Source organism: Austrofundulus limnaeus, unplaced genomic scaffold, assembly GCF_001266775.1.
Source record: "Austrofundulus limnaeus strain Quisiro unplaced genomic scaffold, Austrofundulus_limnaeus-1.0 Scaffold94, whole genome shotgun sequence".
NCBI classification, from domain to species: Eukaryota; Metazoa; Chordata; class Actinopteri; order Cyprinodontiformes; family Rivulidae; genus Austrofundulus; species Austrofundulus limnaeus.
This window is the reverse complement of record NW_013952496.1, coordinates 1057486-1068821: the sequence shown is the minus strand read 5'-3', so window position 1 is coordinate 1068821 and position 11336 is coordinate 1057486. Positions and strand designations below refer to the sequence as shown.

At 38.6% G+C, this 11336-nt stretch overlaps 1 protein-coding gene across 1 annotated transcript in view; it reads left to right on the top strand.

The window, feature by feature from the left end:
• Positions 1-10988, top strand: part of rcbtb2 (regulator of chromosome condensation (RCC1) and BTB (POZ) domain containing protein 2) — a 19934-nt gene extending 8946 nt beyond the window's left edge. The window contains exons 9-12 of the mRNA XM_014012764.1: positions 2286-2412; positions 7993-8132; positions 9326-9456; positions 9568-10988. Coding sequence (XP_013868218.1) covers positions 2286-2412; positions 7993-8132; positions 9326-9456; positions 9568-9708 — 539 coding nt within the window. The 3' untranslated portion in view covers positions 9709-10988. The remainder of the gene's footprint in view (positions 1-2285; positions 2413-7992; positions 8133-9325; positions 9457-9567) is intronic.
• Positions 10989-11336: the final 348 nt, after the last annotated feature.

Genomic DNA, 11336 nt, shown 5'->3' with positions numbered 1-11336 from the left:
CTTTTGTTCGTACAAAGGGTTCTTACGAACATGTCACGTCTGAAGACCACAGCATTCTAGTCCAAAACCAGACTTTGTCAAATCAACAAACATATTCGTTCATTTTCTCCTGAAAGATCTGGTGAAATATTTTTATCCAGAGTGAGTCTGCTGTAGGTTTGTGGTTAAAGATGTAGATTTTACTTGTTTTTATATCTTGTACACATTTGGGAACATTCACAAAAGTATTAAAATCAGTTTAAATAATCAGGTTAGAGAACGTGAATACTTACTGGATAAAACTCAGTCAGAAGAAAGAAAAATACATGGTGAAGGGAAACTGTGAAATTTTCAGCCTGTTTCAGATGTCAAAAAGACTGTCCATAAAAACTGGATTTTGTATGATATGTCCCCTTTAATATCAACCCTTTACATAAAAACTAACAAACTTTACCTAAAGAAAAGACTAGACTTAAGGGTTCGACACACGGGAGGCGACGTCGCTCGCTCTCCATTCATTTCCTATGGAGCCTGTGCGGTGAGGCGACAATCGCTTGCCCTCCTCCAGCTAAGCGACCGGCGAAAATAGTGCATGTGAAATTTCGCACTCGTACACGTAGATGTGCACACGCGAGCTTGCGACGCGACATATGAAAGTTGAAAAATGTTCAACTTTTGTTGCTGTCGCTTAGCATACAACCAATCAGCGAGGGTTTCATTCACTGACCAATGAGAGGAGAGTATGCTACACACTGCATTTAGCTAACACTTTCACCAAGGGATTACTAAAAAGCTTTGTGGGAATTTATTGGCACCAGGATGAAGTTTATGGTAAGTTTTTCCTCATAAAAAGGTATCTTGATGTGTGTTTGTTTTTCAATATCATTAGCATCGCAAGTTTTGTTTAGTTTACACGTCTGTAATGCACACCCGCCTTCAGAGTCAAGAACCAATCAAATTTTGTGAAGACAAGTGACCTGAGAGCGCGATTCGCAACGCTGCAATCACTATCGTGTCCCGTGTGTCGGGTTTCACCCTGGCTGCGATGACAGCCGTTAATCGCTGTAGTTTGTCGCTGCCCGTGTGTCGAGCCCTTTAATCKCTGTAGTTTGTCRCTSCCYGTGTGTCGAGCCCTTTAATCGCTGTAGTTTGTCGCTGCCCGTGTGTCGAGCCCTTTAGACTACAATCCTCAGATCTCAAGAGGTTAATATCATTTAATACAAAGACCTGTCCTGAACATGTACCTGGTTTTTGCTCCTCTATGACTGGCATCCACCTCCATGACTAACTGCACTTTTCAGCTGTTAATAACGATAAACAGCAACAACACATTTCATAGCACTTTTGTAAATAATTCAATGCCAATAGGCCTACAACAAAAGGAAAGTTACACACACAGAGAGTGATCAGACTCACTGCGATGTAATTTTCTTGAGCAAAAATAGTTATATTATTGTAGAAACATAAAAAGAAAACAGGCTATTTCCTGAATTGTATTTTGAGGAAATGTCACTTTTTCTGGTTATTAAGTATGGATTGATTTTAATTTTAGTTGATAAAGCAGATTAAAGATTTCTGCACATATGGTAAAACATTTCTGCTTAGTTTAATGTTCTGTGAGCCCTGAACACATTGAGAAACACATTTAGATGACATGTAGACAGTGTTTGCTAACCTGCACTCCTGCTGCTCTGTCCTGTCATCACTGCCTCTCTGACTTTGGTCCCTCCATCTTGGAAAAGTTCTGTTAATTTGGTGCATTTGGCTGCATTTTGCACCTTTTCTTTTTTTTCCTTAACTGTACTGCTCCATCCATCTCTTTCTCCTTTCTTTTTGACATGTTTGTTCATTTTACCTGCTCTCCTTTCATCTTCTGTTTGTTAGACGGGCTGCTCGCATTGTACGTTTAACTATTCCACCGGCTGAGCCCGTGTGGGTGGCGCTGAGCTGCAGCAGCGTTTTATGAGGTTGATAAAAACAAAACAAACGTACCGGACGATTCGGCCACCACGCCCCTGACCTTCAGATAAATCTATTAAAATAACATTTCACTGCTGTACCACAGAAACAATTGACATCATCACTTTGTCATTTAATACTATTCTTTCTAATTTGATCTACATCAACACACAAGTCTACCTTTTAAATGTAATTAATGTAGCATCCTGGAAAACTGTCTGAGATTTGTCTTTACAGTAAATACTTAGAAAAGTTAGATTATGTCATTTAGCACTAATCCATTTAAACTTATAGCATTAGTGGGAAAACGCCTATAAACAGTAAATCATATTTTTCTGTGCTCTCAGACGGTGACGACTACATGACCGTCGCTCAGTCTCTGAAGAAAGAGTTCGACAGTCCGGAGATTTCTGACCTCAAGTTTTTAGTTGATGGGAAGTGCATTCATGTTCACAAGGCCCTGCTGAAAATCAGGTGAGGAAAATTCACAGTCTGAAGCTCCTCTTGGATATTCATGTTTTGTTGTTGATGTTTTCCTTACTTCACAGTAGGGCTGGGTCATATAGCAAAAAAAAAAAAAAAAAAGATCACGATTAATTTTTTCATATCCGATCTCGATTAATGTCACGATTTTTTTGTTAACCTAAAAAGTGACTGAAAAATAACTTAACTAATAAATAGCTACACTAATATAACAAATAGCTGTGGTTCAGTACAACATTAAATAGTTTTTGCAAGGTTTTTAAAAAGGTATTTACTAAGAAAAAAATCATTTATGTGTAAATCATAGTCTCACATTAATAAAGTTATCCTTTTGAAAAATTAAAGTTTTAAAATTGAATTTCTCATTAAAATTGTCATAAAGAAACATAAACCCACAAACAGCCGCAATTTGTGCACACATGCCAATTGAATTTGGATCGAAGCGCATTACTTTTGTTATGGAAGGAACCCCCTCCTGTTTACAGAGCTTTATCAAACAACGCTGTTTAATTTTTTCTGAAAGAATATCTGATTCTGCACACGACAACATGTGGGATAAACTCCCAGCTTCTGAGCGTTCAGGAGTTTGCAGCGTCTCTCAGCTGCTGTTTGTGATGAGACTCAGACAGGAAGTGGTCTCCACGTCTCGTCCAGCCCATCGTTTGCCGATAAAACTTACAGAAAAGTTCTTCTCCAGATAAATGAAGACCTGCTGCGACATTGTTCTGTCTTGAACGTTACCCTAAGACTGCTTCATATTTTTGGAGGACGCTTTTGTTTTAGCGAGTCACGCATCGTGGCTCACTTTTCTTTTTTTCCCCTCGCCCTCAGGAGGGGAGCTCAGAGCTCACCCTGCGTGACTGTTTGCAGGTAACAGCAGGTACAGGAAGCAACAATGGCCAAAATACCTCAGAAACTCGCCCAAATAAGCGAACTCTGTGAGATTCAGCGTTTTGTTCTGGATTACTTTGGTTAATTCTGTGGTTACGTCTGTGTTTCATTAGCAACTTATAAACAAAAGTGAAGCAGGAGAAGGTGGATTCTGATTGGCTGTTGTTGCACACATTTCCGCCATGTTTGATCGATTAAAAGGCTCACAGCTGATCACCTTGATCGACCTGAATTTTTTTCTTTATCAATAATTGCAATTAAATAATCACCTGGCTCTACTTCTAAGTTTTGAAAAACCAGTTTTTGCTTCCAAATGTGTTTAAAATCAAGTAAGGTAACACATTTGTTTAATAAATATACAAAAGTAGGGCTGCAACAATACATGTATCTGTATCGAACCATTAAATACACACTATGTATGGAACAATAAAGATTTGTTTTATTTTATCAACATGTCTTCTGTTGAAGGATCGGTGGATCTGTGTTCGACTACTCTGCCTAGGCTGCATTGTTGAGCACAGATCCACTGAGAAACTTGCTGTTTCAGCAACATTTCATTAAAAAACTGTACTTCTGAGGTTAAACAAATGTTCATAAAAATTTCAATGAATTACAAGTTAAGAAGGACATGGACATTTATTTATTTATTTTTTTATTTTATTTTTTATCAAAAAAAAATTGAACCATGAGACTAAAGTATCGAACCGAATCATGAATTTTCTGTGTCGTTGCACCCCTACACAAAAGATGTTGTTTTATGGTACTTTTATTTGTGTTTCTTCGTTAAATTAAACTAAATTGTATTTGTATTTTATGTAGGGGTGGAAGAAAATATCGTTACACTGAAATATCGCGATATTTCATTTCCCGAAAGCCCTGTATCGATTTTTAATTAAGGTTTAAAATGTCAACTTTCCTGCCAACCGTTCATTTTTATGTTGTAGTTCAGCCTCTGACCACTAGTTGGCAGCAGTGAGCCAGCCATTTGGCTCCTCTACCTCTTGAGCGCCAGAGAGTAAGCGTAGCATTAACATTGTAAGTAAACATTAGCTTTTCTTTTTTTTTTTTTCAGTAAGAGGTATTTTTGGACAAAAAAAATCACAATATATCGCAATATATATTGCCTTGCTTACAGTATCGCAATACTGTATATCGGGATATATCGTACCGTGACCCCTCTGTCATGATATGTATCGTATCGCCAAATTCTTGCCAATACACAGCCCAAATTTTATGTGGAATTGAAAGTGCCCCCTAGTCTTTTATTTTTATTTTACAAAATTGCAGCCTCCATTCTGACTTACATTTTAGTTACATGATAAAACTTCTTATTTTAAGAAGATGTGCTGTGAGGAGTGAAAACATTGATGCACTAATCTTTGTATTTGATGAAAACAGAGAATAATACATTTGTTTAATTTTGATCATTTTGCTGCCATCATGACTGCAGGATCCTATGAAATAAGGAGCACCTGTATGCTGTTGTCCTAAATTTAAACTTTCAGACAGTGACTTGTTGGTCATAAGGAAGCAAAATGTGGCCTATTGTTTCCCATGCTTCTTTTTTTAACCACACTTGAACACCCATTTTCTGCATTCCAGCCCTTTGCTGTTTTGCACCATCAGGAGGAAGGAGCCAGACTGTCTGCACCGTCGACATAGAGCACAAATTATGCAGCGCTCCAAAACCTCCACTGTGACAGGACCGCTCACAAATGACACTTTAGAAAATGAAGACTCCATTGTTTGTTTTACTTTACCCTGAGAGGAGATAACAGCTGGTTTAGAGCCAGCAGAGATTAGCTGTGAGGAGGAGAAGACACAATTATGGAAAAAGACAGTGCTGCTGCTTTTAGTGTGTAAAGATGATAAATAAATCTTGAGTTAGACAACGTGAAAATGTTGATAATTAAATAGTTAATTTATAGTTCCTGCTTGGGAAATAGTTTATTCCTTCTTGAGTTTGTTTTAAACTAAACTAAGCTAAACTGAGGCAGTACAAGCATGCAGTAGATCTACACATGGTTCCTGCTACTTCCTGTCTGTTGACCAATAGGAGAGGAGCTGACCTAAGAAAGACCGCCCACTTTATTTGCATTATGAGGCAGAAATATATAAGGAAATGTAAACACAGGAGACAGAGAAATGTAAAAACAACACATAAAGACTTGTGAGAAAGTAAAAAAAAAATTAAATATAATCATTTAAGACACAAATGCATGTTCAAATAAAAGAAAAAAAACAATGTTTTTTTCATTTCATTATTCATTTATTCATTTCATAAAATAAAATAAAAATAAAATGCTAAAAACTAATAAAATGAAATGAAAGGCAGCAGAAAGAAGAAAAAAATCTTATATCTGTGTCTAATATATATTTTAAAAAACAGTAAACGTTAAATAATGTTCTAAATATATAATTTATTTGAACTAAGCTGGAAAAATAATTATGTAGGTAAATTACTTTATAAAACATAAAGTTTTCTTTTTTAATTTAATTGGCACATTTTAAGTGTATTTATTAATTGGTCCATTTATAGATTCCTGCTTTTATTTCTAATTATGTCAGATTCGGTCCTCCATACTACGCTGCTTCATGAGCTCTTTGTGGTTAAAATGTAGCTGTCAAATTGGTGAGCTGTAAAAAAAGAAATACTGCAACATTAAGTGTTTGGAAATGTTATCATCACAGCTAAAATAGCAACACTAAGCTGAGCAGTGATTAACTGTGGTATCAGTCCCTGTTGTGAGAGGAGTTGAGTCAGTAGTCAGATGCAGATGTATTAACTGCTGAAATATTGGCTCCATGTTTGCACCAGATATAGTTCTGCTCCAGTCACAATCCAACTGTTGCACATGTGTTTGTGAGGTGAAGAACAACAAAATAATAACAAAAATAAATAAATAAGGATATTCAGACAGTATTTTTTATGAAAAAAAGAAAAAAAAGTCAGTATATTCCTCAGGACATAGTGAAATAGATTAGCGGAATGATTTCCAGAATATTTCTGTGACGTTGGAGGAGTGTTTGTGAACGAGCTCCTCTGTCCCTCCTGTAGTTCATCACAGGGGGAATCTGGTGGAGTCTCTGTGATTGAGGTCAGTTTGTTCAGTGACGTCATCGCCCATGACTCACACGTCTCAGGCTTCTATTTCATTATTTTTCAGCTTTAGAAATTTTTTTTTTCAGCCTGCAGACATCTCTGGTCCTGATGCTGCTCTCCCAGCAGACCACAGCCATGTCTTGTACACAGATGTCTCCACCAATAACTGAGAGAATTCAGCATCTTAATGCGGCTGTATTTGTTTTTGTTTTGTGTTTAGCTTCTTTCAGTGGATATAAAAAATGTAATGTGCATTTTTTAATGGGAAAAAAAACATACAGACACAAATAATGATTGAAATAGTTAGTTATGGTGTTAATTAGACAGAAAAATGTTTTAGGGGATTTTTTTTTGTTTTGTTTCTGAAACTGCATGATTTCATTCTGCTGTTCCTCAGAAACGAACATAACCGGAGGGTTAACTTTGTGAGAGTTATTTGGAGACTGACTACATGAATTTATGTTTACATACCATAAACACTGAAGCCCCCTGAAGTATTATCTCATTCAAACTCTTTGTCCTGTATCCTGTTGCGCATCTTTGAAATAAAATCTACAACTTATACATTAAAATGTGTGGCTCCATTGAGAATGGCGTAATTTGACTTTTGGATTGATTGATTGATTGATTTTTAAAAACAGAAAAAGATTAAAAGAAATCAGGCCTGACTCAGCGTAATTGCTGTTTTAGAGCACGTTCTTGTTCTGCAGAACATAAAAAACACACAAAATCAAACATCACAACACATTATTATACACTATAGACACAGAGACAAACAAGTACCTAATTACAACAAAAGACCGCATTTGGACAATAGACACCTAAATATGTTTGCAAAAACAAAATGTGTCCAGCAGATGGCAGACGAGTCTTCTTAAAGGTCACCAGTGTTGAGATGGACTTTATATGTTGAGGAGTGTCATTCCATGCTTTAATAAAAACATAATTCAATTCAATTCAATTTATTTATATAGCGCCAAGTCACAACATACGTTGTCTCTGGTCATAACAGTTTTTAATGTCAGTTGTCCACTTGTAACAGACTTCGTTAAACAACCATTTCCAAGATTTGGTTTGGGCAACAGAGCAAAAAGAGTTCCATAACTGGAACCATAAAAAATCTGAAAATACAACTTTACACCACTATACAAAACATAGTTCTGAGAAGTCAAAGCATTTGACAAAGAACTGTGAGTCCAACCAGGTAGTTTGTTATGAGTTTTGCCCTATTGTAGAGCCTAACCATGGGTTCTAAGATGTCGTTTGTAGTAAGCGACCAAACAGGTAAACAGTACGACATGGTTGAAAGTATAATGGCATGAAGATAAGTGTTTGAAACAGAAGATGTCAGATTGGATCTAATTTTTGAATAAAAAGAAGTAATGCGGCACGTTACATATCGTAGACCAAATGAAAACAAAGCTGTGATGTAAAAGTACAGATTAGTTTTGGTGTGATGGACACAGCTGTGTGGTTACCATTGTGACCCTCGTGAACCACAGGCAGCAGCTTTAACATTCATCTCTTTAAGGTTTACATACACTTCACACTCTGCCGTTTTGTCTGCTTCTCTTCAGGTGTGAGCATTTCCGTACGTTGCTGAATGAAACGGACGATGAGGCCATAGAAATCCACCAGTTCTCCTACCTGGTGTACAGAGCCTTCCTGGAGTACCTCTACACAGACACCATTAGCCTGCAGCCAGAGGATGCTATTGGTGAGCGTTAACGCAGACCGAGAACTGAAACCTTAAAACCAGTCACAGGGTTACCACAGGTCCTTGAAAGTTTGTGAATTTGAAAAAGTATTTCGAGGCCCTGGAAAGTTTTTGAAAACAGCCAAAAACCACACTTGTCCTTGAAAGTCCTGGAATGTTTTTTTGGGGATTGAAATTTTATATTCACGACTGATTTTCATCATCTGTAAAAAAAAAAAATAATTATAATAAAATAAAACTTACATTTGTTGTGGTGGATAGATCAGGATTATGGTGACGTGGCTTTCAACAAATAACGTGAGCCATAGTCGTAGTTTTAACCAATCAGAGCAGAGTAGGGCGGGTCGTTGTTTCTGAGCCCAGGTGAAAGCCAACATGTTCTCACTCCTGACTCGTCAACATATTGACGCTTGGTCTGGTGCCGTCTGCGTCCAGTTTTGACGCGTCTGGTACCCCCCTCGCGTCAGTCATTGCCACCCAGGGCTTTTCCAGGTTGCGCCACATAGGGGTCTTTGGGTTGGGGGTCTGTGGTTAATATGAGGGATCAGGATTAATGGTTAATTTTAGGTACTGAGGTCAGGGATAGGTTGTATATGGCTAATAGAAGCTAAATTTAAGGTCTAGGACGGTTAGTTGTCGCTCATTTCCTACTCTTTTTTTTCAAAAATATGACAACGCGCTCCTCCTCCACGGCCTAATCTCGTTAAGAACTGACGTGAGGGGGGTACCCAACGCGTCCAAACCTGGACGCAGAAGGCTACCTGACCAAGCGTCAATATGTTGACGAGTCGGGAGTGAGAATGGGTTGTGAGAGCACCTCCTCCTGTCCTCACCGAGCGTCTGGACATTTTCACATCCCCTCCTCCCAAACTGAGCTGCCGAACCTCCCAGGACATAATTACATGTCCATGTGTTGTGGATATGAATGTAGATTAAACGTTTAATCCACTTTCTTTCATTCTTTCTGAATCAACAACTTCTACGTTGTTCAGTTTTTAATTGAATTTACATGATGTTAAAGTTGTTTATTGGTAACATTCTGCAGTAGGTAAGTACCGTCACACATGGTTCTTGAATTGGTACTGGAAAGTCCTTGAAAGGTCCTTGGATTTGATGTTGACCAAGGTGTGGGAACCCTGGTCAGAGGTGAAGGGCTAAAGTTATGCAGCTGTGACTTCTCGTCCCGTGTGCAGGGCTGCTCGACTTGGCTACGTTCTACCGAGAGACGAGGCTGAAGAGGCTGTGCCAGGAGACGATCAAGAGGGGCATTTCCGAAGAGAACGCCATCACTCTGCTCTCGGCCGCCGTCAAGTACGAGGCCAAGGTAAGCTCGTAGCTCCCGAGGCACGCTCAAAAACACCGTAGCGATGGTGGAGTGTTCCCGCACGGTAGCTAATCAGGTGTACTCCTCAGCACTCACCTCCTTCATTTGTAGGACCTGGAGGAGTTCTGCTTCAAGTTTTGTGTCAACCATCTAACAGCTGTTACGCAGACCCAGGCCTTTGCAGACATGGACCACGACCTGCTCAAGAACTTCATTAGTAAGGCCAGTCGCTACGGAGCCTTCAAAAACTAGAGCGGCCCCCTCGCAGTGACGGATTCAAGGAGGCGGGGTTTAATCCCACCGAGGAGAGCCGACCAAAACAAACAAACCCCCTCGTCTGCTGAGCTCCTCTCAAGGTTGTGCTACGGGCAAAGTTAATACCGAGGAGGTGAACGGTTTAGGGTTTCAGGTGCTAACTGATGCTGCTCTAAACCTTGTCCAAACACACAGGAGGCGGGGCATAAATACTGGGTCGCACTGCTAATCCAGGCTGAGACTGAACAGGACGATCTACCACTGAGGTTCTGATTCTGTTATGTTACTGAGACTTCCTGCTGTGGTTCATCAAACCAAACTAATGGAAGCAGATGGCTTAAATATTTGGGTTTAAACTTATGAGAATATAAAGTGAGGATTTAGTACTTTTTATCAGTGCACTTCATAACACAAATACTCTGTGCATCTGAATCTCTGGTTATATTGATTAATCAGCAATAAAATCAGCCACTCATTTTCTGCTGCTTTCACCTTGTAACAGGATATTAGTCAGTTAAATATACCTGTAAATATTGTATAGATACGTTTTCTATTGTTTTTTTACATTAATTTAAGCAGTTAAAGGTGTAGAGTGGCTCAGACTGTTGTTTACACTTCACTAAGCACATAGTGTGGCTCAGCCAAGAACATCTTTAGGAAATTGCCTGCTAGTTCTGTAAAATAAATGGCAACAAAAGCTCTTAAACATTGATGTTTCTTCAGTAATTCTCCCCATTTATGTATATTTTTGTTGGCCCTGATTCTCCAACTCTTAAAGGATCAGGAATGATTAATGAGGACCAGCGTTCATGCAGTTCTTGCATCTTTTTTGCCACTTTATTCAGTTTATCCATATGTAGCCCGGAGCTGTAATGATTGACAGTTGTGTTGACTTAAATGAAAAAAGTTACAGGTTTTAAAAAGGTCAGAAAAGTTTTCTTATTGTTCAGAATGTTGGTTCTTCAGTGACTTTTCACATGCAGCTGCTGTTTCACTTGTTTCCTTCTGGTTTGTATACACACACAGATTGTTTTTATTTCTAATAACTAAATAGCTGCAGAAATGGATTCATTTTGACAGGATTTCTTTCTCACTTCACAGCACCGTGTGGCAGCAAAGCTCTGCTTTTATTTCTTTATTAGGCCACTTAAGAATGTTTTCTGAGAGTTTTTATAAATGCTAATAAATGTTTTTATTTTTTATGAAGAATTCTGTTAATTGATGATATTTGGAAATGTTCTGTTGATCTACTGAAATAAATAAGTTGATAAATGACACGTTGTTGCAACATTGTTTTACACAAAGACGCCACCAGGGGGCAGTGTGTTCATTCTCTCTTCAGGTCTAAATAGCCTATATGTTACGATCATTAATGACGTATTTCCGGTAAAATTCTTGCCACGCTCCTCCCTTCCACTCCCTGCTTACTGCCTATGGCTGTGTCCAAAACGACAGGCCGGGTCCTTGGTAGACCGGGAAGACCGGAAAAAAAGAGGATGTGGATTTGGACGGTCTAGCCTCTCCTCCTTACCCCGGCGTACGTCTTGTCACCTAGCAACTGTGACGACGCTAAACAAGCAAACTTAAATCAAAACTAGAAAAATATCAATACATTAGCATTATTA